This window comes from Terrapene carolina, unplaced genomic scaffold, assembly GCF_002925995.2.
Source record: "Terrapene carolina triunguis isolate 2854851 unplaced genomic scaffold, T_m_triunguis-2.0 Scaffold84, whole genome shotgun sequence".
Lineage (NCBI taxonomy): Eukaryota > Metazoa > Chordata > Testudines > Emydidae > Terrapene > Terrapene triunguis.
In genome coordinates this window covers 11,708,853-11,735,165 of record NW_020664435.1, presented here as the reverse complement: position 1 = coordinate 11,735,165, position 26,313 = coordinate 11,708,853, and the positions used below count along the sequence as shown (strand labels likewise).

Genomic DNA, 26,313 nt, shown 5'->3' with positions numbered 1-26,313 from the left:
TTTTCTTGCTGGCTGATTTGAGTCTTTGATTCTGATTACATTGTGGTTAAAATAGAGCAGATTTAAACTGAGCTGTCTGCTTCTGTACAGACAGAGTGGCATCTTGAGAGTACAAAGGTTAAGACTTCTCTGCTTGAGTTTAGGCCAGGAAGGTTCATCAGAGTTACTAGAGCTATTGAGAACTCATTGTTCCACAAATTATTCTTTGGGCCCATGTCTTTCCTGGCTGATGAAAGCTAGAGGGGGAAGAACTGGGTCCATTGTTGGTGATTATTAATGTCTCCCTTACAAAGGGCATACTGCAGGTGTTCCATAAGGAAGCTTTTGTGCGACTTCCATTCTAGAGAGCAACCCAAGACACTGAAAATCAGGTTAACATCTAGTATCGAATCTTCAGTTTCTGATTAAAATTGTTAAGGACAAGTCTAGGTCCCTCTTATGGGTGGTCATAAGGACCCAGTTTTGGATTCTATGTGCTTCAAAGCCTGCTTGGGCAGGGCAGTGTCCTGTCACTGTTTTCTAATTCTGGGCCTCAGTGAGTATGTGTACGTTGCATTGTAAACCTGTGTCTGTGGATTCAGTGTTTCCAAGCTCACACTTGAGTGTCCACACTGCATTGTAAAGCTGGGTTTACAATTGCTGGACCCTGGGTCTTATAGTCACACTTACCGTCCACACTGAACTATGCAGACCTTCTGACTTGGATCTGCAGCTTGAGCTGCATCCACACTACAAAATGGTGAAGTCTTGGACCCGAGTCACAGCAGGACTTGGTCTTTGACCCATCCCCCTAGCAGGGTCCTAGAACCTGGCACCTCAGTGCTTGCTGACTTATTTGTGCATGGGGGCTTAGTCAGAGCCCAGAGTTAGTGTGCAGTGTAGATGTTCCCTGTCTGGCACCTTCCTGTAGATGTGGACTTTGCAGTCCAACTGCCCTGGGTCCGGAAAGGAGTGCCCTGATCTCCCCAGTTCTTCTTTGAGTGCTTGCTCATGTCGATTCCATTCTAGGTGTGTGCGTGCGCCCACGTGCGCGGCTGTTGGAGAGTTTTGTCTTAGCAGTACCCGTAGGGCTGGCTGTGGCGCTCTCTGGAGTGCTGCGCTCATGCCGCTGTATATCAGGTGCTGCCGGCCCTACGCCCTCATAGTTCCTTCTTACCACCCATGGTGGTCAGTCGGAGTGCCTTTCTTACTTAGCAAGAGCTAGCAGTTTCTAACATTCTGAACTTCGCCTCTTAGGACCATTGTACATAGTTTGCATTTGATAGTGTTAAGTAGTTAAGTAATTATTACGTATTAGTTAGTTAGTAGTTGGGTCCCATTAGGACTTTGCCCCAGGCGGGGCATGCCCCGGTCTCCCAGGTTTAAGCCCTGCTCAGACTGCAGCAGGCCTATGCCTGTGAGTGACCCCCACGAAGCCGCCTTATATGGTCTTCTATAAAGACACGGTCCAGCTATGTCCACACCCGGCCTTTCTGCCCGAGGTCATCTCCAAGTTCCATACTGGTCAAGATATTTACTTACCAGTCCTTTGTCCAAAGCTTCATGTGACGGATGAGGAATGCAGCCTGCATACCCTGGACGCCAGACGGGCGCTGTTCTTCTACGTTGATGGAACAAAACCGTTCCGTAAGTCAATGCAATTGTTCGTTGCTGTCGCTGACAGGATGAGAGGTTGCCCAGTGTCAGCCCAGAGAATCTTGTCTTGGATCACGGTCTGCATCCGCTTTTGCTATGAGCTGGCAAAGATGCCCCCACTGGCGATCGTGACAGCTCATTTGACTAGGGCGCAGGCGTCATCAGCACACTTCCTGGTGGAGGAGTTGTTTCAAGAGATCTGTCAGGTTGCAACCTGGTTGTCTGTCCACTCGTTTGCGTCACACTACACGCTGACCCAACAGGCTCGAGACGATGCTGACTGTGGCAGAGCAGTGCTGCAAGCTGCAAGACTGTGAACTCTGAGCCCACCTCTGTTGATTCTGCTTGTGAGTCACCTAGAATAGAATCGACATGAGCAGGCACTTGAATAAGGAAAAACGGTTACCTACCTTTCGTAACTGTTGTTCTTCGAGATGTGTTGCTTATGTCCAGTCCATTACCCGCCCTCCTGTCCCTGTGTCGGAGTTGTCGGCAAAAAGGAACAGAGAGGGGCTTAGGGCTGGCAGCGCTTGATATACCACAGCATGAGCGCGGCACTCTGGAGGGCGCCACAGCCGGCCCTACAGATACCGCGAAGACAAAAGTGTCTAACGGCTGTACACGTGGGCGCACACACACCTAGAATGGAATGGACGTGAGCAACACATCTCGAAGATCAACTGTTATAAAAGGTAGGTAACTGTTTTTTGCTTATGCATGCTCTCCTTCAGAGTCCTACTTAGTTATGGGTGCTCTGGTTTATAGTTTAACTATAAGGAGCCACAGGACAGGTAATGTAAAGAGCATGAGCTTTGCACAGGAGTTTCCAAAACCACAGTAACTTTTACTCTCAAAGCACAGAAGAGTTACAGCTCTTTAGGTAAAACACCAAAAATCTACATGCTCTCTCCAAAGTCTGTGCTCACCTTTTCTTGTGAGTCTTTAGGTTTAGTCTGTGTGTCAGGCAGCTAGAGCCCCTACTGTGGTCCTTCTGTTGTCGGTCAGTGTTTGGTCAGTGAGAAAGAGAAGAGCCTGGACAGATCCTGGTCTTAAATATGTTTTGTGTCCCCTCTGTCATGTGACCAATTAATCAACTTCAGCCAGATGGTTAAAAGTCCCAGATCCTCTAGAGTTCTACTGAGAAAACCAGTTTACTTTACCCTGGCAACTCTCTGGCAACACCATTGTTAAGACAATCATATGACTCCCACCAGCCACGATCAGCTGTTCTGCGGCATGTGCTGCTTGGGGGGTGAGGGGGAGGAGCAGGGACGGCGCACTCGGGGGGAGGGTGTGGAACTGGCTGCGAAGAGACGGGGCAGGAGTGGAGCATGGGTGGCTGCTTGCATGAAGGGATGAGGTGGGGACAGGGCCCGGGGCAGAGCAAGGGCGGGAAGAGGCGGGGGTAGAGGTTTGGGGGAAGAGGTCAGGTGGGGGCGGGGCCTGGAGCAGAGGGGTGGTTGAGCACCCCTGGGGCCTGGAGGAAGCCAGTGCCTGTGACTGGCTTTGGTAGACAGTCTTTCCTAGCAGTGGATGCGGATCAGGTGTCCATGCTACTATTTTTAGCTGTCAGCTGACTTCGATAGTATCAATTGCACCACACCTATGCTAGAAAGAAGAATTATAGACAGGCATTTTTGCCTTTTAGCTTTAAGGATAATTTTTCCTTCTGTTGGAAAATATTATATGAACAATGTTTCTCCTTTAAAAGTTTCGATACAGGCACAATATATTTTTCAATGAGTCATATTTGAGAGGTAGATAATATGCAAAAATAAAAAATCTAAATCTGAAACTTTGATAGAAATCACACATTTCCTTAAACTTTAACAGCATTGCACACTGTTTTTCGCCACACAGTTCTCACTGATTTTAGTAGGACTTGTTTGACTAAATTTTATGCAACGATATGAAAATTCAAGGGTTTTGCCATTTTATATCTTCCATTTTTCCTTTAGATTTCATTTACAATATCAAGCTGATCAGGTAAAATAACATGTTTTAAGGTACAGAATTTTCCATATATACTGCAGTATTTAAATTAAAAAGAGGAATTGTAGGGTCATCCCCGCCCCCCTCTGGCTTTGTGTACAGTATGTTCCTTTTCACTATCAATTCCATGTAGAACCATCTTTATTCAGATAACTGGATACACTTCAGTGGTGAAGATTTAAGGGAAAACTCAGATCACTGACTGTAACTTAGTATTCTAAATAGCCCTGGCATTGATTTATACCATTTTTATTTAATATCTACACATTCTGGTTTTAAAAAGTAGTTAAATAGTTACTGATATTATGGTCATTAATCTGTTATAGCAAGAGAAATAAGATTAAAATATTTATGGAAACTACAGTGAACAGCTTAGACAACTCCTTGAGGAAGATTTAAATTTTCATCAGGTGTCACTCCCCACTAGATTTGTAGCATTTCAGTCAAATTGTCATCCAAGGCAGGTTCAGGTTATGCTGCCAAACCTGCAGTCACAAGGGGCACCTGGCTCATGGGAGGACTTTCAGTCTACCAGGGGCAGGTTCAATGGCTTGCATGTTGTTTAATGTTCAGGCTCCAGTGTCAAATGATGCAGAGTGCAAGTTGCTCTGTCCTGAATGGGAACTCTGAGGTGACTTCTGTGAAGTCAGAGTTTCTCCTCTTTTTTATATGCCCTTGAATGTACATCATAGGGTTCTCCTCTCTTCCTTCCGTTAGTCCCATTTACAGCTGATGGTTGAATCAAATGGTTAACTTGAACCTGCTCTGTCATCAGTGGTGCAAGTAAAATCCATATCTTACCGGTACGTGGGGGGAGAGGGCACCAGCTAAGGAGAGCATGTGACCTCCCCACGTGACCCTCCATGTGACTCCTCACCACCACCACCATCCCCAGCCCAGGGCCCCCTCGCTCTCCCTGTCCCCTCCCATGTTACCAGGGGTGGGGGGAGGGCTCTGTCCACGTCCTGCTGCTGGGACAGGGCTGGGGGAGAGGCTGGGGGCAAGTGGTACAGCCACTGGAGGAGCTGCCGGTGTTCTGTTCCTTTCCCTGCTGCCCTCCCAGCAGGGAAAGGAGCAGAATTCCCAGACCTGCCCCCCAGCCCTCTCCTCCGGTACGGCGTACCGGCTATAAATAGCTTGCTGGTACGCCTTACCGGCCTACTTGCACTGCTGTCTGTCATCATCAGCCTGAAAGGTGACACTGTGTTGGGCCTATTAATTTTTTCTAAAAAAGGCCATTCTCTCTGCTTCTGTATGCAGACCTGGGATATTTTCCTTCCCATCCCCCAGTTTACGTTCCGCTTCTTTAATCGCTACCTTTTACTCAGCAGTTTCCTTCCATCAACTTCAACTCACAATCTGATATCACAGAATAGGCTGGTGTTCATTTATCATTCTTTCCCTGAGAAGCCAAGTGTTTGGTGTCAATGAAGGAATTTGTGAAGTAGGGAGAAATGGCTATTGAGTTTTAAAAGGAGTTTAGTGTCTTTGTATGCAGAGGATGTCAGGTTTGAGATGTGGAAGCAGCATCTGCTTGGCTCTGTTTTCCATCCTTAGTCTTTCCTAAATGTTCTGTTCATAATGAACTGAGAGACGTGCAAACTTGTTAGTGGAGAATTTGAGGATTATTTGTTGTTTTGATAAATTTTATATTACCTTGGTACTACTGATTGTTTTTACTTTTTTCCTCTTCATTTTTGGGACACTGCACATGTAGGACCAGTTCATGTGCTATTTCTCCATCGGGTTCAAGTGTGAATCAGTGCAAAGAAGCCGCTTCCTTCATGCTCCTTCACATCAGGGGGACACAACTGCAGTCCCCCCTACTCCTCAGAGAGAAAGGATGCTCCTTTCGTAACTCTCCTTTGGAATAAGACATCCCCCCGACGGGGGTAAGAAGAGACATCGAGAAGGAGGGGTCATGGCCTTGTTTCCCCTCACACAGAAGGAGTATGCTGCAAACACCAGTGTGGTGTAGCAGCAGATGTGCTCCATAGTATTGAGTTCAGTAAGGAATTCTCCTCTGAAGATACCCTCTGCACCACTCCCACTGCAGGGTGGTACCTCAGAGGCACTATGGGGCACAGAATGTTTAATGTAAACTTGTTTTCTGGGAGAATAGGAATTTTGCCTGGCTTGTAAGTATGATTTCTACTCTTTACTCTTTTAGTGAGATACTGAAAACAAGCTTTCCGAATGAATCACTGGCATCAGACAGATTTAGTCTGATCTTTGTCTTTTCTAAGAAGGAGAAGTATTAGTGACAAGTACTCGTTGTATACATAAGTAACATGCAGAAGCTTTGTTTTCTTACACTGGCAGTTTGGGACAGCACTTGCAGCAGTAGAAAGATCAATTACACTTCATTATAAATCGACTTTGACTGTCTGGGCCAAATCCCGGCTGATCTATTATGAGGTTATTATTGATTGCTGTCTTGTTTGCAGTTTCTTTTGTCAATGTGCTGCCACAAAACTTGACATTAAAAGCTTCTTTTAATTGGAGGTGTCTATTGCACCAACCACGGTAGCCATAGTAAAATACATTTTTATTTACGTGCATGTAGCTGAGTTTGATAAAATTATTGATATATATTACTCATTAATGCCAAAAGAATGACCCAAAGACAATTGGGTTAGGTGTGCAGTCTTCAGCTACTTATCTGAATATCTGTCTAGAATTAGGACAAATATTGTTTTGTCAGCATGACCAGTGCCAAAGAATATTGAAAAATTTCATATGAAATAAAAGGGATAGAAGAAGAAAAGTAAAAAGTGGGGGGAGTGGGTAGAAAGCTACTGTAATTATGCTTTACTGGGGACTTGCTCTGGACTGATATTTTTCCTCTCTGATAGCTAATCTAGGAGTAGTCATTGGAAAACTTTACTCCTGGTGAAAGCTGTTTACTGGTTCACTAGCTAAGTCTCTTTTGTAGTTGCATTTCCGATATATTTGTCAGCTGAAAACTGGAGTGTCTAACTTGCAGATGTTATAAAGCCTTGCTATTTAAGGAAAATGGCATAAGAGCACAATACTTGAACTTGACAGAGGTGTTGTCAAGCTAGCTGTGTGATGGGGAGCTGGAAGCCCTTATACCACTGGTTGCAGACCTATGGTTCTTGGCTGCTCACCTCCATTGCCTTATTAGACTAAAGATTTTCTGAAATTCTCCCACTGTTGCTCTTGCATTGTGCACTCTATCAGTGCCAGTAGTGTCTATGGAAGTTCTTTCCAAATATCAACAGCATCAGCAATCTGTCTGCAATTTGTCCAGGGCTATGGAAATAAGTTTCTGTATATTCAGCTTATCTTCTACATTTCTCTTTAGTCTGATGTTGACTACTTTGGCTGTGATAGTTCCATCGATTTTTGTCACTGTGCAGGGTGGAGTCCCACTCCTGTCTTCTCAGTCTACACAGCCTATTAGCAGAGCTTCAGTTGTTAATCACCAACATGTAGTTTATTTGCATTGGTCTTTCCAGCAATCTTTGATCCATACGTCACACCGCTTACAACGTCAGTTCCTCTGACAAAAGGAGTGGAGAGGAAAGGGATGAGATCTCTCCATCCAGAGATTCTTCTTGGTTCTGGCTCTGCTAACCTGTCTTTCTCCCCCAGAACTTCTTCCTGTGCTGCCTTCCACCCTCTGCATTAATGGACTAAGCTGTTAGTCCTCCTCAGTCCATTCTAATCCACTGAATAGGCACAGTCAGGGCCACATTGGGGGAGTTAATTGGTGTTTAAGTGATCAGAGTGCTGACTCCGCTCTTGATTCCCAGCATTCTGTCACAGTCACAATTTTCTTCATAAATTAGCCTCATAATAGGCTAGTTGTTAATAAATACCTCAAACCAGTCAACCAAGGAATTCTGTCATACATCTTGGAGAATTGGTTTGGATCCTCCTGCTTGATTCAGTGAAGCTGAAGTATTTGGCAATTTCAACAATATTTTTCCTTTATTCCTGAGTTGTACTTAAGTCTTTGGCTAAAAGATGCATGAAATGAGAACTGCACCTACATGTTATAAGTTTCAGGTTCCTTTCATTAACTTCTTCTAGATTTCTTCTCATCTTTACTACATTTGCAACATTTCTGTGACAGAGCTGTGCACTTGACACTTCAATTTTTATTCAGTTTGTTAGAGTTTTTACTGCTGCTACAAGTATGCTGCTGTGTGGGCACTTCCTGATGTGTTAATTGGTTCTGTAAAATAGACAAGCCCAGCTTCTGTTGTCACACCAGCACGTGTTACTGGATCATTGTGCACATCATTCCATCTATCAGATTAATAAATTTCCTGTCAATGTTTTTTGCATACTGTTCGACTTCCTTCTCATTCAGCAAACTTCCAGCAAAGTCTGCTCTGCCAGGTGCAGTGTAGCCTGGTCATAACAATTGAACCATGTCAATGTGATGTTTGTTCTGAACAAGACGAAAGGGAGAATTTGTTGCATAAATGAACTGAGGAATCTTTTAATCTCTGGAGTCTTGCTGGAATTTGCTGGTTCTGATTTTGAACTCATCCATGGTTTTACTGGATGATGAAGAAAATCGTGATTTTTTTGGGGGGGGGAGGTTGTATTTTTTGTTTTTTTTTGATACAGGTAATTTACTGTCTGACATACGTTTAGTTCCAGCACTGCTGACAGTACCAGCAGATGACTCTGAAGTTGTAGACATTGCAGATGATGGACCTCTTATATCTTAGCTGGACCCTGAAACAAAATGGTAAAAAAGTCATACTCACTCACTAGATATTATTCAGTGCACTGCTTTAAAAAAAAAGAGTTTGTAAATGAGATTTCTTCTGCTGCAGCTGTTTGTACCACTGTTAAATGTGTGATGGGGTGTACAAACCCCACACTGGGCAAGAAGGGCTTAAGGAATTACATTGGGTCCATTCTTCCCCACCACACCACACCTGCAGCAAATGCTCCATCTGGTAGAGGAATTAAAACACAGGGAAACAGCTCATTTGGTGGCAGACCTGGAAAAGAGCAGACCTGCAACCTGCAGCTCAAAAACAGCACAGATCAGAAGGAAGGCCAAATCTCTAGAACAACTGCAACAAAGGGCCCTCCCTGGAGGAAAGGAGGATCCACCCCAGAAACAGTCAGAGAGAGAAGCATTCCCTTTTCCCCCACATTGAACCCTGGACATTGGTAATCTGTTTTTACTTTCTTGGTGTGGAGTACCCCAGCAGGGGAAAGCCTTGGACTGAGCTGGCCCAGGGCCGGGAGGAAGATAGGAAGTGACCCGGGGAGGGCAGCCTTGGTTTCCAGATCACTGGTAGTCCCGAAGGGCCCTGGGTTGGAGCCTTGTGGAGTGGGACGGCCCGGGCTTCCATACCAACATCCCTCTGCTATTCATGGGTTATAACCCTGACGAGTAGGCCATGCTTCCTGACAAACCCCCAACTGAGGATGGTTAGAAATTGGTGGAGAACGCAGGCACCTTTCTACCCCAAGAGAAGGGAGGGCTGACTACCAGCCCTATTTAAAACAACGTGGGCTGGTAGGTCGGCCATGATGGATTTAGAATGTTTGCTGAAATGGGTGATGGAGAACCAGCAGCAGCAACAGTTCCAGCAGCAAATGGCTACCCAGCAGCAGCAGCTGGTTCAAGATTTAGGCGTCCAACAACAGGAACGGCAGCAATAGGCCATACCTACTGGCACCATAGCTGATGGGGCCAGTGCAGGCCACATATCGGGGGTTGGATGCTGAGTCTGCCCAGGACTACACCCAGGTGAGAGCAGCCATCTTGGACTACTTTGACATCATGGAGGAGACCTTCTGTCAGAGGTTCCAGGGGGAGAGGTACCCTCTGGGAGCCCGACTCTGTATCATCACCCAGAAACTGAGACCTGTATTGGAGGTGGCCAAAGCCAGAAACTCAGACCGGAGTAGAGGTGACCGAACTCATTCTGGTGCAGCAGTTTGCTCAAATCCTCCCAAGAAGTGATAGGGGCTGGGTGCTTAGACATTGACCTGAGTTGCTTACAGATACCGTGCAATTGATGGAGAACTATTTGGCAGCTGAGACAGCTCTAACTCCCATACCTGAGCCATCGCCTCCCACCAAGGGACAGACAGAAGAGAGAACCCAGCCCTGCAAGCCTGAAAATAGACAGGGTGATATCCGAGGCCCGAGCCTATCAGGGCACCAGCCATCGTTCAAGCCCGGGGCTGGGAGCCTGGGGGAAACCCCCGACCTTCCAACCTCAGCCCAAACAAAAAGCCTGGGGACCTCAATGGACTCCCCCGCCTGAATGCTAGGAAGGGCAAGAGGGCCAAGCCCCTAAGGTGAGCCAGATGCCCAGCTCCTGTCCAGCAGTCCTGTGGATAACCACAGTGGCCTATTTTTCATGTGGGCATCAGGGTCACCATTATCAAGAATACCCCTATATGGAGTGCAGCTATGGGCAAGTGTAGACAGCAGAGAGCCGTGCCTGAGAGCGTACCCCAGCAAAGGTAATGGTTCCCGTACGAATAAATGGGACCTAGATAATAGGCCTAGTAGACCCTGGGTGAGGGCAGACCCTAGTCTGGGAGAACTTGGTCCCCAGCCTTGAAGCCCCCAGGGAGACCATCTTCCTGCAATGCACTTATCTGGAAATTAAACCCTATCCCAGTGCCCAGGTACAGGTCTCTCTCATTGGGGCGAGCACGAAGCCCCTTGCAGTGGGACTAGCCCCAACCCTAGCCTACCAGTGATCTTGGGTCAGGATTGAGAGCAATTCTCCAATGTATTAAGGGGATCTAAACTAGCCCCCGAGAACCTCGAGGAAGCCAGGGAAGATGCGGACTCCCGGCCTGCAACGATGGCTGGAGTGAGTGAAGAACTGGACCCTGGGCAAGGGGGTTCCAGCCAAGAGGCAGTGCCACCAGAAGATCCTCCCAACAAGGAAGCAATATGTATCCCACTCCAGGAGGGAGATTTACTGACCAGAGAGGCAGACTTTTTGAAAGACCAGAGGGAGGATGAGACCTTGAGTCGTGCATATGAACAACTCCCAGTAGTTAATGGCAAAGAAGTAGATCCCCACTTTCAGCTCCAAGGGGAATGACTGTAGGCTGGAAAAAGACCATCTGACAGGGAGATTCAGTCACAACTCCTCATCCCTCAGCTGCATCAATGAGATGTTTTGCGACTGGCCCATGCCATCCCCTCCACGAAACACCTGGACAGGAGAAGACTTTGGCCTGGATCTTAGATCACTTCTTTTGTCTTGGCTTACATGAAGAAGTTAAAAACTTCTGCAACTTTTGCCCTGAATGCCAACTAGTTGGGCCAAAAGGGGATGAAAGCCTCCCTTTTCTCTCTCCTGGTTGTTAAGAACATAAGAACGGCCCTACTGGGTCAGACCAAAGGTCCATCTAGCCCAGTATCCTGTCTACTGACAGTGGCCAATGCCAGGTGCCCCAGAGGCAGGTAATGATCAAGTGATCTCTCTCCTGCCATCCATTTCCGCCCTCTGATAAACAGAGGCTGGGGACACCATTCCTTACCCATCCTGACTAATAGCCATTAACGGACTTAACCTCCATGAATTTATCCAGTTCTCTTTTAAACGCTGTTATAGTCCTAGCCTTCACTACCTCCTCAGGCAAGGAGTTCCACAAGTTGACTGTGCGCTGTGTGAAGAAGAACTTCCTTTTATTTGTTTTAAACCTGCTGCCCATTAATTTCATTTGGTGGCCCCTAGTTCTTGTATTATGGGAATAAGTAAATAACCTTTCCTTATCCACTTTCTCCACATCACTCATGATTTTATATACCGCTATCATATCCCCCCTTAGTCTCCTCTTTTCCAAGCTGAAAAGTCCTAGGATGGTGTTTTCTGGGAGATCACCAATGAATTGTAGTTTTCTCAGGAAATCAGTGGTGTCACGGAGATAGCTGGGAGTGCTGGTGGCATAACCTGGAAATCCTGGACGCCCCATCATCTCTGGAATTGGCACTCTCACTGAAGGACTATCCGGATATGTAGACTCTCTGCTCAGACCCTATGCCACCAGCACTCCCAGTGAGCCCCCGCGGACCACATATTGTGCAGGCCTGCTCTAAGCAAAAGAATAAATAGACTCAAATCAGATGTAAAGAATTATAACATTCAAAAACCAGTCAGAGAACACTTCAACCTCACTGGACACTCAATTACAGACCTAAAAGTGGCAATTCTTCAACAAAAAAACTTCAAAAACAGACTGCAACGAGAAACTGCAGAACTGGAATTAATTTGCAAACTGGACACCATCAAATTAGGCCTAAATAAAGACTGTGGGTGGATGGGTCATTACACAAACTAAAAACTATTTCCCCATGCTAATTTTTCCCCCTACTGTTACTCACATCTTCTTGTCAACTGTTTGAAATGGGCCATCTTGATTACCACTACAAAAGTTTTTTTTTCCTCCTGCTGATAATAGCCCACTTTAATTGATTTGTCTCGTTAGAATTGATATAGCAACCCCCATCTTTTCATGTTCTCTCTGTGTGTGTATATCTATATATCTTCCTACTGTATTTTCCACTCCCTGCATCTGATGAAGTGGGTTTTAGCCCACGAAAGCTTATGCCCAAATAAATTTGTTTAGTCTCTAAGGTGCCACAAGTACACCTCGTTCTTTTTGCTGATACAGACTAACACAGCTACCACTCTGAAACCTGATTATATTGAGCAATTAAAAAATCATTTCAGAAGTCCAGTAGTAACAGTGAAAATTTAATTCATAAATCCTCCCACAACAAACTAACATACCAATTATATTTTGAACAGAAACATTTTTAAATTCATAAGTAAGAGTAATCCACACCAAACACAAATGTATGACAATAATCTAAGTCATATACATAGCATAGCAATACATGGTAGGCAGTCCTTAAGATTGGTTCATAATAAATTTACTAACCAGTTGACCCAGATAATTCAGACATGTCCATGTCATCATCTTCAAAGTCATTGCTTTCTGAGGAGCATTTTTCATAAAGTTGTTTCATTCTGATAGCCAGGCCCTGTATCTCTTTATTATTCACATTTGTTCCATTATTCACATTTGGTGCACATTTCTTTTTTACCTAGAAGTACAGGACTTTCTTGAAAATATTCCCAGATAGGGTGGTATTTGTGACCTGAACCTAAGGCAGTTTTTTCCTCCAGTTCCCAGTCGTTGACAATACTAGAGGCTGCACTCTGAAGAATATTGCCCCTTCTTCCCAGACTGTGCTGCTTGGACATCAGTGTTGCTCCTTGCTGGTTGCACACACAGCTCCTTCTCTCTTGTTACATAACTCCTCTGCCCCATCCCCACCCTACCCCCAGAAAAACAAAAGAACGAACAACAATCCAAGACTTTCGCTTTTGTAACTCGTGCCTTTGCACTGAGGTCTTTTATTTGTTTAGAGAGAGAGAGAGGGAGTTATTGGAGAAGTTAATGGATTTCTGTTTGTTTGTATCTCAGTCTGTGTAAACATGTAAGCAGACTGAGCAAGGCCATTCACGAAGTGCCCAGAACCATCCAGAAGCAAGGGCTGATAGTTACTGGGCCTATCAGTGTTTTTCTAAGAGGTAGAGAGTTTTTCCTTGTGGATGGAGTCCTAAATATTCATAATTTGAGAACTGAACCCATCAGAGCTCAGGTAGGGAAAACTTATAAAATAGGAGTATGCGCCCAGGTGGGCTCAGTGGATGATCCTAATGATACATGATGATGTCTCCTGGAGTCAGAGGCTAAGTCTCAACGCCTGTGATGACTTTTGCACCCAGTAGCACAGCCCCTCATTCCCCCACAGGATAAGCCCTTAATACATGACCTATTGTGCTTGATCTCAGAAGTTAGATGTTTTTCTCCTCATTCTTTCTTCATATAAAAAAGCTGCTTTTAACTTTCTTTATATAGAAAAGCAGTCTTCAATATATTGGTTTTATTTAACTGTTTAAAAGATTATAATAAGTTTAGGGCCATCCCTTAACATATTTTGTATTAAATTTGGATTTCATTTTAAACTGGTCTATTTTTAAAAAGAAAAACATCTTGTAATTTAAAGAACAAAATAAAACAATCCATTTAAATCAAAATCAGTTTCCCCCTCCCATAAAATCATTGATTTTTATCCCCCTTGCATAGGGAGGCCTGTGACATTCTTCATTAAAACTTACTTGAGATAAATCATATCGCACAATATGATTTATCTCAAGTAAGTTTTAATGAAGAATGTCACAGGCCTCCCTATATATGTCACAGGCCTCCCAACTTATATTTCCATGAAGTCATCATTTTGGCTCCGATACAAAAGAATTTGGTACATCAGATGAGTCTGGAAGATGAACAATTCAGCAACCATATACATGTACTGCACTTACTGAAGGGATGAGTGTGTATGCTCTGAGGAGCGCAGGGGAGTAGTAGTTTAAAAAAAATGACATGAGCCTTTCTTAAGATATCTTATTCTGGAAGTGTTATGTACAATTTTACTGTAAGATATTCCCAAAATCATCGTTATGGGCTTGATCCTACTCCCATTGAAGGTTGAAGGACCGGCCCCTATATTTTTATTATGTTAACATCCTGCTAGCCATATCTAGGTGGCCATTGTTTCATAGAAGCTGAAATTCATGTTGAGAATGTCAACACTGCCACACAACCGCCCCATGATTGCTTCTCAGACCGGACCTATCACATTCAGATCCAGCATCTTCTGGGAATACTGAGTGAAGCTTGCTGTGTGCGAGAACTTTGCAGTAACATCCCTTTCATAATGATCCTTTGGTGCAGTGCTTATTCATTCTGAAAAATGATCTATCTAATTCTTGTCTATGTGAGGTTTTTGTTGCAATGTACTCTTATGGAAGAAGATGGCAGGAGAGGAAAATTATTGGAATGTTCAGCTCTCTGTTTGGGGTGAGGAGGAAGACTGCCTCTGAGTTCAGTGCTTGCTTCCCATCTTGTACCCTAGCAACATTTGGAAATATTGTTAGTTTTGGTATGTCCAGGTTTTCTCCTAGTCATGTTTTACCTTAGTTACTTCTGTAGCATGTTAACCAGAACCTGTCAGTCAAACAATTGTTAGAGAATGTTATGACCAAGGTTTGACTCAGAACAGAAGCTACAAAAAAATTGTTGTTTTGGAAGGTCTGAGTCTCATACCAGACTCAACCTTCCAATATGAAAAGGTTGGCCAGACTGGAGCTCATATGTCATTTCTACATCTACCCATTTTTTCCACTTCTGTCTGCTCAAGCAAGAGACAGTACTGTTGGTCCTCAGCTCATTAAATTAGCTGTTGTCTGAACTAACCTAATGAACTGACCCTATGTTCTTTCTAAAATGTAGGCAAATAAAAGGGAGCAACATATTTACACGCAATTTTGTGCTTGATCCTGCACCTACTGAGCTCAGTTAAAAACTTCTGTTGATGTCAGTGAGAACAGGATTGGTCCCATAACTCCCACTGAAATAAATGGAGCAGAATTGGCCCTTAACCTATCCATAGCAAAGATTAACAACTTTGCTTAATTACATTAGGTTTTCTTTAACTATAGCCAGTGCATGTGTTTTCAAAGAAGGCTGAAGACTAGAAACAAGCCATTATTGCCCTAGAAGGAGATATTTTAAACTAAATTCAGTTTCATATCAGAATAATTTGTAATGACCTACAAAAGCAATTTCACAAGTTTTCTTCACACTTTGTGAAAACACTTACTGAAAGATCTGGCAGTTTTCAGGCCAATCTAATTTTTCAAGTCAAAGTTACCAAGTACTTAAATAAGGCTTTGTAGTAGAAGCTGATTGTAACTTTTACCTCCCCATGACACATGAGTATTAATCCAACTATTTTGTTAAATTCCCTTCCTCCTGTGAAATTAAACTAATTTACCTCACATACTTTGCTGATACAGTATATAAATAAAAAAGGCATATTGATTTAAGAATTTCTATTTATCTTTGACTTGCCTCCCTTCTCTTACTCTGTGACATCATTGCATTGCCTCAAAGTCTAAGGAGCAGTTTTATTATGCTTCTGAGACTTGTTCCCCACTTTTCTTGAAAGAGATTATTATGCTGTTTCTAAATATTAGTGCGTTTGTCTGATCTGCATATAAAATTTATTCTTGAAGGGAAGCAGAATACAGACAGATTTTCTGAGTGTAAGACATAACTAAGTTTGGGCCAGAATTAAAATGATGTAGGTATTATGATAGTAATGTTGCTTAAATGTAAACATATGGCAATAAGCTAATATATTACAACACCAATATTTCTCAAAGCTGTTCCAGAATAAAACGTTTGGAATGGGCAACATAATTTCTCTCTGCTGTAACATAGTTACAGCCTGTTGCATGTTTGAGCTCTGTCACAGAAGGGATTGAACTGTTGATAACAGGAGATAGAGCTTAAAAGTTTGAAAACCATCCATGCAAGACAAGTCCACATTTTAGCTATCTTTGCTGTACCAGTATTATAGGCAGCAACACATACAATTATAGGTTGATTTTTTTTTTAATTTGTCAAGAGAGAATCTTTTTACTAGTTATTGCACATAGTGAGCTTCAGCATTTTCTGTTGTTATCAGTGAGAACAGTATTGGGGCCATAACTCCTATTGAAATAAATGGGAGCATAATTGGGCTCAATCCTTGTTCCAAAGACTCTCAGTCTAAAGATAGATAAAAGGTGCCATATCAAAGTAGAGTGATGAGATAGTGATTGGCAATGTCTTGGTAATACAATGCTACATTAAAATGATTGTTTTTCTCCTTAAGCTTGCTGTTGCCAGTCAGCAAGTTTCCTATAAGCATCAGGGCAGACATGTCTCTTCAGAGGGAGTTGAACACTGCAAGGTGCTGATGAGCTAAGGAAGGGGTTCTCTGCATTGGATCTGGTATGAAGACAGTATAGAGACAGTTGTGGGAGAAGTAGACAAATGTTGTATAGAGGGAGGAAAGGGGAAGGGAACAACTTGGAACAAAATAAGGGTAGTGCTATGGAGTTATATAGAAGACAATGACAAGAAACTTGACTTTGATGCAGTGGGAGCTAGTGTAGGGATTCAAAGACAGGGTGACATGGATAAAAAATTAGGCAAGGAAGGTAGCCATTAGTGAGTGAGTTTTGTAATGTCTGGAGTGGGAGTGATGTGGGCATTGGGGTGGCGTACATTGATAAAGATGGGAAATGATGAGGACCTGAACTCATGACCATAGTGAGGAGTTAAAAACCATTTGATACTAAACACTGATGGCTGAGAAGTTTAGAATGTAGGATTCGTTGCCAGTACAAAACTAAGGTGTTGTTTGTCTTACATTGAGGTAGATTTTCAAAGAGATGAATGGATTTTTAGTTTACATAACGTCTCTTGTCTTAAAAACTTAAACTTATCAATTTTGCCTTACATAAGTATATATGGTTACTTTCGTATCTGCAGTATTCCCTTTTACTTCCTCTTATATACTACGCAGAATACCTGGAATTCAAGAAATATTGATGTAAAGTTATTTAAACCATTATCTAAAGCAAGTGGCAGGTTTTTATGAGTGACCATGTTGTTAACTCAGACTGCTCCTATCTGAATATATGCCCTATTCTGTTCACATTAAAATGATCTTTAGGAAAAACCCCATGTGTGCTTTTAATTGGACTGTATAGCTGTAAATTGGATTGCCAATTGTTGTGTATTGGCATTCTGATTAAAACAGTGTCCACACATTCTCAGGGAATCATTTCCAAGGTGATTTTCATTTTTCAAATCAACAGGACTCTCCTCACAAGGAGCTGTGCAGCCTTGTTACAGCTAGTTAGTAAAATAACATGTTCTGGTATTGCAAGGCTATTTGTGATTTAAATCAACTGTATCTTGGTTCCTAGTATTCAAGCCCATTACGGAAGCAAACAAACACACATTTCATGCCATGCATGTTGAAACAACTGGCAAATTCCTCGTCTTTCAAGGACATCTATAGAGCAGATTAATTGTAATTTCTAACTGTTGTTGAAAACATATCATTAGTGATGAACACCATGAAACAAAATACTCTTACAGCTTTCTCAGGACAAATTGGGAATAAACAGCTTGCAGTGATTCTCAGAAAAGGCTGTTTGGGATGGCATACAATATTTTGGGTGTTACAGCTTTCTCTTAGTTAAAGTATGACTCTCTTTAAAACGTTAGCATGCTCAGTATACAGTACTTCATTATCTAGTAATCAGTTTAATTTTATTTATCCAGGAACTTTTGCCTCGTGGGTGCCAAATATAAGGTGTTTATGTACAATAAATAGTCCAACAGGGGAATAGATCAGCACTAATATTTCAAATGCAGCTTAGTTAAGGTAGTTGTGAATTTTTTTCTCATTATTTAGTGTTGTGATATGCATTTTATTTTCTTCTTTTTAAAGGACTTCTGGAATTTAATCAGAAATCAAGACAATTAGATTTTTCAAAATGAAGTAGAGGTAACTAGGAATGGGAGAATTAGTTGTATAAAATGAATAACCCAATCCGAAATAATGGGCTCCAGACTCTAGAACAGAACTCTACAGTTGTGGTTCATGTTCTGTTTATTTCTACCTTAAACATGAGATCTGAGCTACTGCATATTTCTTTGTATTTTAACATATGTATCTTATAACCTTGTAGTCCTAGAAGAAGGGCCAGGATTACTTTCAAATAATAATCTTTAGTTTGTCTAGCCCAGCTTTCTGTTAACTGGAAGTAAAAGTTACAGTTAAATTTCTGTGGTATGGTCTATGTCAGGGGTCGGCAACCTTTCAGAAGTGGTGTGCCGAGTCTTCATTTATTCACTCCAATTTAAGGTTTCGCGTGCCAGTCATACATTTTAACGTTTTTAGAAGGTCTCTTTCTATAAGTCTATAATATATAACTAAACTATTGTTGTATGTAAAGTAAATAAGGCTTTTAAAATGTTTAAGAAGCTTCATTTAAAATTAAATTAAAATGCAGAGCCCACCGGACGGGTGGCCAGGACCCAGGCAGTGTGAGTGCCACTGAAAATCCGCTTGCGTGCTGCCTTCGGCACCCGTGCCATAGGTTGCCTACCCCTGGTCTATGTTAATGCAGACATCGGGTTCTTCCTCCTCACTCACTGTGAAAGGCAAGAAGATCACCTGTTGTGACCCAGAATCTAAGGCTTTCTCCTCTTTGTCTCCAGTTTGGTTCATCCCCTGCTCAAAGCAACATGCAAAAGCAGTTGTCAGCTTCTCTCAAACTGAAAACACTTAAAAAAAAAAAAAAAGTGGGTAAGGGAACTGTGCCTGTTGAAGTAACTCTTTCCCGGGTAGGTTATCTTAAGGGGGATTTTTGCTGTAGAGCTTATGCAGATGCCTGTTCAGCACAGGGAACATGGTCTCTCAGGGAAAAGAAAATTCCACTTAAATATCTCCATTAGCAGCAGGTAAAATGTATAATTTGATCCACTAAAACAATTGCTATCTGCTGGATCAGAGAGCAGAGTCAGCAGTGAACAAACTTTGCAGCAAACCTGCTGCCTAGCATTCCTTATACACTTCACCAGGCACTATTGACTGGAAGTGCAGGTATCTATGGATGCATCCCTGATTACAGAGTGCCAAATTTGTTAAAGTATTTAGGTGCCTAACTCCCACTGATTTCTGTGGGAGTTAGGTGCTTACAAATCTTTACAAATCTGGCCCTGACTGCTTAGAGCAGGGCTTCCATAAGAAACTCTGTCTAGAAATAGCTGGTGAAGAAATCAGTGATTCCCTTTCTTTCTACTCCTTCACCTTCCAACTCGCTCTTCTAGTTTGGCCTTGAGTCTCTTGTTCTTCCTCTATAGGATGTTTTCTCTCTACAGATCAAGCCACAAAAAGGCAATTATAAGGAACCAATCTGGAAAAGCAGAGGGAGAGTACACAAGAGAACAGAAAATATTGGATGGTGATTGGTTGTCATCCTGAATGTCAGGGTGAGGAGGAGGAAACAGCATCCAGGTTGTCTTGATCAAATCATAGAATGTGAATTAGCTGGTAAATAGGAATATATTTTTTTCCCTTTCCTTTGACAATCAGTGGGCTAATGGTAAACCACAGTGTGTTTTGTAAACCTCTTCACAAATCCCAAACCACCAGCATCACATTCCTCCTTCCTTCATGCTAAGTTTGGAGCATCCCTCTGCCTGGTACCAACAAGAAAAACAAAGTTATGCAAAAACTAATAATAGATGTTTAAATAATGTTTGTGGCTTCAGAACTAAATAGTCCAGAGTTTAAGCACATATCTTTCAAAGATACAACTGTACCAATCATGATTAATATTTTAAGACAATTTTATAAATATATGTTTGAACAGTTTAATCTGATATTTTCTCTGCAGATGATTCAGACCATCAAGACTCTGATTGAAAACGCAAATAGTGTATATGAGAAGATAGTACAGTGTCAGAAGGCAGGTAAGTGCAGGCTCTCTTTTTGAAAAATTGAAATACAGTAAGGCATTTCTCCTATATTTTCATTTTTTACAAAACCTTAGATTGGGTTCATTTATTCCACTAATGCACAAAACAAAATTATTCAAATTTATGCAGGCACAAAAGCAGCAAAAATGGACCTTCTTAATACTGATTTAATCATGGACAGTGGGGTCTATGGCATTTCAACTGAATTTTGGAACTCATTCTTTTTAATCCTTTTAACTTTTATAATTGGACAGTAGCCTGCTGACACATTCTATTTTAATAAAGCAAAGATAAAGTGTAGAAAATACACATTGATATATTTATGAATGAGAGATACAGCACTATTCCTACACACATTCAAGGCCATGCTTTTTAAGTGTATGCCCGAGGTGTTGCTCAACATGCTGATGTAGGGGAAGAGTATAATGTGCACATTGTGAGTCTAAACAGATGCTACTTTCTAGAATGTACTTTATGTATTTTAATGCCAGAGTGGTTAAAACATTGTGTCCTTCTTCGAGTGATTGCTCAGGTGTATTCTACAGTAGGTGTGCATGCTTGCCACGTGCACCGGTGTCGGAAGTTTTTCCCTTAGCAGTATCCATATGGTGGAGTGCCGCTGCGACCCCTAGAGTGGCGCCTCTATACCGCGCTATAAGGGGAGCTGCGCACTTCCCCCACCCTCAGTTCCTTCTTGCTGCCGGTGAAGGTAGTCGGAACGTCTTGCTGCAGCTTCTCTAGTTGACCTTAGTGGTACAGTTACTTTTAGTAGTTTTTCAAGTAGTTAGAGTGGGCTCGGGGCATGCCCCATGTCCCAGACTTCAAGTCGTGCGACTCCTGTCGCCGTTCTATGCCCAGAAGTGATCTGCACGCTGATTGTCTCCGCTGCTTGGGCGAAACTCACGTGAGTGAGCGCTGCAAGATCTGCAGGTCATTCAAGCCGCGGACTAAGAAGGAGAGGGACATCAGGCTTCGCGCTCCCCTGATGGAATCGGCGCTGGCCCCTACCCCGGCATGCCAAGTGGACTCGGCGCCCAGCACCACGTCTTCGGTGCGTAGCGAAGTCCCCTCCACTAGCCAGCACCGCTCCTCTTCCAAGAAGCAAGGGAAGACTTCCGTCTCACAGCGGCGCCGAAAAAAGGAGAGGGGTGAGGCTGGTCCCGAGCCGGGCAGCCCTCGATCTCCCCCAGGCCCTAGGCCTCCGTCTCATGTTGAGCGGAGCAGCCCAGTTCCGTCTGCGCGTGCCTCCCCTGCCGTGAGGATGCCATCGATGCCGGAGGCTGCACAGGCTGTGCGAGACATCTTGAGCTTACCGATACCAGGGGCCCCACCAGTGTCAGGCCTTTGGTCCTGAGGCAAGCCGCCCCTGAGCACTCATCAGACCTCCCCGGCATGGCACAGCTCCCGTGCTGAGAACTGCTCCTTACCTTGTTCGACACGGTCTTCTCGCGGCTCACGCCAGCCCTCTACACCAGTCAGGTTGACTGGCTCGCCGCTCGAACGGGAGTCTCGAGGCTCCTCCACGCCACGCTGCACCGACGCTCTTCCTCACGTCGCAGCTACTGCAGCCGGTCCCGATGCCGTTGACGTCGATGCTCCCACTTGACTTCCCGCTCTGCCAGGCATCGCACTCAGGACTCCTCCCGCAATGCACCGGAACATCGTAGCTCCTGGCGCTGGGACAAGTACAGGAGCAGCACTTCCCATGGGTACCGGTCCTTGGTGTCAGGGTCCCGGTCCCGCAGAAGGCACCGTCGTAGGCACTGTCGCTCTCGCCGCTCCTATGAGACTGCGCAGTCGACGGTGACCTCAGCATCGACACCCAGCCGCCCATCGCCACGTCGTGCGGCTCAGCCAGGACAGATGGTGCCACCTGGCCCCCAAATTGGTCAGTGGCAAGGGGCACCGTGGCAAGGACAGTGGTGTCAATGGGCACTGTGGCCGCAGATGCCTGCTCAGACGGGAACCCGCTCGGTGGCCAGAGCGTCCCAGGCTCCTTCGGCCTCCCCTTCTCAGCAGAGGGACAAGTCAACAGGTCCCGAGTCGGTGGCCCCGCGCCCGACTCTGACTTGGGGACTGACCCCCCGGTACCACCCAAGACTCTCGGCTCCACGCCAGCCCCCTCCGCAGCACCGGATGATGCCATTACGACACTGCCGCCCATTCCACAGGAGGACTTCAGGGCACATCAAGACTTCCTTAAGAGGGTGGCGTCCAACCTCCAGCTCCAGGCTGAGGAGATGGAGGGCCCGTCTGACTTCCTTTTCAATGTGCTGTCGTCCTCGGCACTGGGCCATGTTGCCCTGCCCCTCCACCAGGGAGTAGCCAACATTTCCACTACCTTGTGGCAAACTCCTGCTTCCTTGGCCCCCATTTCCAAAAAGGCGGAGAGGAAGTACTTCGTGCCGGCTAAGGACCATGAGTACCTTCATTCCCACCTGGCACCTAACTTTCTGGTGGTGGAATCGGTAAACCACCGAGAACGACATGGCCAGCCCATGCCTACCCCCAAGGATAAAGACGCCAGGAGACTGGATACTTTTGGCAGGAAAGTTTATTCTTCGGCAAGCTTCCAGCTCAGGGTGGCCAACCATCAGGCCCTACTGAGCCGGTATGACTTTAACTTATGGGGGTCCCTACCAAAGTTTGAATCTCTCCTCCTGGAGCGGGACAAAAAGGACTTCAAGGCTCTGGTAGAGGAAGGGGCGGCAGCGGCAAAAGCAACCCTCCAGGCTGCGTCGGACGTGGCCGATACGGCAGCCCGCTTGATGGCTTCCGCCATTTCCATGTGCAGGGCGTTGTGGCTCCTACTATCCAGGCTGTCGGCGGAGGCCCAGTCCCTCATGCAGGACCTGCCCTTTGACAGGAAAGCGCTGTTTGCGGACCAGCAAACGGATGTCCGTCTGCACGGGATGAAGGATTCCCATACCACCCTGCAAACCTTGAGCCTCTACGTCCCGCTGGCTAAGGACAAGCCCAGGCCGCAAACTTCGGCTCCACCTGCACGGAGCAGATACGAGCCCCCATCCAAGAGGCCGAGAGACCAGAGGCATCAGTCTCAACGTCAGTCCCGCTCTGCCCCACAGCCCGGGCCCGCTGAGGGTAAGAGGCAGGGAAAGAGGCGGTTTTGACTATTTGCAGGGGGGCACCAGGCCTGTTGCCAGGGAAACCCCCCAATTAATAAAGTTGTGTTCTGCAACCGATTGTCTGCCTTCCGAGTGGCGTGGTCCCATATGACGTCGGACCAATGGGTCCTCAACACCATTTCCAAGGGCTATGTTTTGCAGTTCACCTTGCCCCCACCTTACCACCCTCCGTCCCTGGTGAGCCCCGGGGACCCGGAGCATGCTCGCCTCCTAGGTGGCGTGTCTGCTCCACCTGGGGGCGGTGGAAAGAGTACCAGTAGACTTCCAGGGCAGAGGCTTCTACTCCCGGTACTTCCTGATCCCAAAGGCAAAAGGGGGGCTCAGGCCCATCCTGGACATATGGGATCTCAACCGGTTTATGGTCCGCTCCAAGTTCTGCATGGTGTCCCTGGACCTGGGGGATTGGTACGCTGCCCTGTACCTTCAGGATGCGTATTTCCATATCCATATATTCGAAAGGCTTCCTCCGGTTCCTGGTGGGGCGGGATCACTACCAGTTCATGGTCCTCCCTTTTGGTCTATCCACGGCACCCAGGGTTTTCACCAAGTGCATGGCGGTGGTAGCGGCCTACCTCCTGCGGAAAGGGGTGCAGATCTTTCCATACCTGGACGATTGGCTTCTCAAGGGCAGCTCTCGGTCCCAGATGCAGGCCCATGTGGAACTGCTCTTGTCCACATGTGCAGATCTCGACCTAGTAGTGAATGAGAACAAATCTACATTAGTCCCAGTTCAGTGCATAGAATTCATAGGGGCGATGCTGGACTCCTTAAGGGCCACAGCCTCTCTCCCTCCAGGCAGGTTCAAGACCCTCAAAGGCCTCATCGCCTCAGTCACTGCCTTCCCCATGACAACGGCAAGAGCGTGCCTTCAGATCCTCAGGCACATGGTGGCATGCACGTACTTGGTCCGCCATGCGAGGCTCAGAATGAGGCCCCTCCAGCTCTGGCTAGCCTCTCAGTACTCCCAGGCCTGGGACGGGCTGGACAAGGTCATCACGGTACCACCCCAGGTAGTTGCCTCCCTACAATGGTGGTCCCTCCCGAGCAACATGCTGCAAGGGGTCCCTTTCCAGGAACCCTCCCCGTCATTAGACCTGGTGTCAGATGCCTCGGATCTGGGACAGGGAGCTCATATAGGGAACATTCAAACCCAAGGGACATGGTCGGCCTCGGACTTATCCCTCCACATAAATGTCAGAGAGCTCAGGGCGATATGGCTGGCGTGCGTAGCTTTCAGCATACACCTTCGCGGGACGGTGGTCAGAGTCCTTACGGACAACACCGCTGCGATGTACTACATCAACAGGCAAGGCGGGACTCGTTCCTCGGCCCTATGCCTGGAAGCCCTGAGCCTATGGGAATTCTGTATAGCCCACAATATCTCCCTGCGAGCCTTCCCCCTACCCAGCGTCCGCAATTTGTGAGCCGATCACCTCAGCAGGGTTTTCTTCCACCAGTACAAGTGGTCACTCCACTCAGCGGTCACCCATCAGCTCTTCCGAAAGTGGGGAGTTCCCCGGTTCGACCTCTTTGCAACTGACCAGTACTGGCGCTGTCTCCAGTTCTGCTCCAGGGGAGGAGTGGGGAAGGGGGCGATCTCGGACGCCTTCCTCCTGCAGTGGTCAGGCCAGCTTTTCTATGCCTTCCCCCTCTTCCCCCTGATCGACAAGGTCCTGCAAAAAATAAAAACAGACAGGACGCAGGTTATCCTCATCGTCCCGGACTGGGCCCGACAACACTGGTACAGGACCCTCCTGCACCTCTTAGCGCCAGCGCCCCCCTCTCCACCCCGCGGAGGCTACCGCTTCGCCCGGACCTCCTCTCCCAGGAAGGAGGCCGCCTTCTCCATCCCAACATAGCCACGCTCAGTGATGAGCTGCCAAAATCTTAACCGGTTCCCTCCTCACCCCACGAGGGGGTCGTGGCGTGCCCCCGCCCCCCGGGACTCCTGCCCCATCCAACCCCCTGCGTTCCTAGACACACACACCCCGGGACCCCTGCCCCATCCACCCCCCTTCCCTGTCCCCTGACTGCCCCCCGCCGCCCCATCCAACCCCTCCTCTCATTCCTGATGGGCCCCCCGGGACTCCTGCCCCATCCAACCACCCCTTCTCTCTGTCCTCTGACTGTCCCTGGAACCCCTGCCCCTGACTGCCTCCCACCGCCCCATCCAACCCCTGCTCCTTCCTGACTGGCCCTCCGGGACCCTTGCCCCCATTCAATTCCCCTGTTCCCCGCCCTCTGACCGCTCCGATCCCTATCCACTGCCCACCCCCGACTACCCCCTCGAACTCTCCTGCCCTCTATCCAACACCCCCTCCCTGCCCCCTTACCGCGCTGCCTGGAAATGGCTGGTGGCGCTACAGCCACGCCGCTCAGCTGGAGCCGGGCCAGGCCGCCGCCACCGTGCACCACATGGAGCACTGGTGGCTGGCGGCGCTACAGCCACACCGCTTGGCTGGAGCCAGGCCACGTTGCCGCTGCGCAGCACCTGAGCACCGGGTCAGGCTGAGCTCGCAGCCCGCCGCCCAGAGCATGCACCAGCGGCGGGTCGAGCTGAAACTGCGGGGGAGGGGGAACAGCCGGAGACTAGCCTCCCCGGCCGGGAGCTCAAAAGCCAGGCAGGAGGGTCTCGTGGGCCACCATAGTGGGTGTCCACCCCGCCCCGCCTCTAAGAGCCAGAGGGACCTGCCGGGGGGTGAGGTGGGGAGTCCCGGCGGTGCTTACCTGGGGCGGTTCCCAGGAAGCATCCGGCAGGTCCCTCTGGCTCCTAGGGGCGAGGTAGCGTAGCTGGGGGGGGAGCAGCCGCTCCCCCTGCTCCCCTCCTAGCTACGCTCCTGTCACTTCAACTTACCGGTTTTTAAATTTAGAAGCCCTTTTAGAACCGGTTGTCCCGCATGGACAACCGGTTCTAAAAGGGCTTCTAAATTTAACAACCAGTTCCCGCGAACCAGTGTGAACTGCCTCCAGCTCACCACTGGCCGTGCTCCACCTGACAGCGTGGTTGCTCAGTGGTTAGATGAGGAGGAGGGGAGGTGTTCAGAGGACGTCAAACGAGTCCTGCTGGAAAGTAGAAAGCCGTCCACACGACGGACATACCTGGCAA

The 26,313-nt window shown here is 46.5% G+C and overlaps 1 protein-coding gene across 1 annotated transcript in view; it reads left to right on the top strand.

Moving 5' to 3' along the window:
- Nucleotides 1–26,313, top strand: part of PLCL2 (phospholipase C like 2) — a 201,014-nt gene that overhangs the window by 129,746 nt on the left and 44,955 nt on the right. Inside the window, exon 4 of the mRNA XM_029910994.1 lies at nucleotides 19,980–20,055. Within this exon, the coding sequence (XP_029766854.1) occupies nucleotides 19,980–20,055 (76 nt within the window). The remainder of the gene's footprint in view (nucleotides 1–19,979; nucleotides 20,056–26,313) is intronic.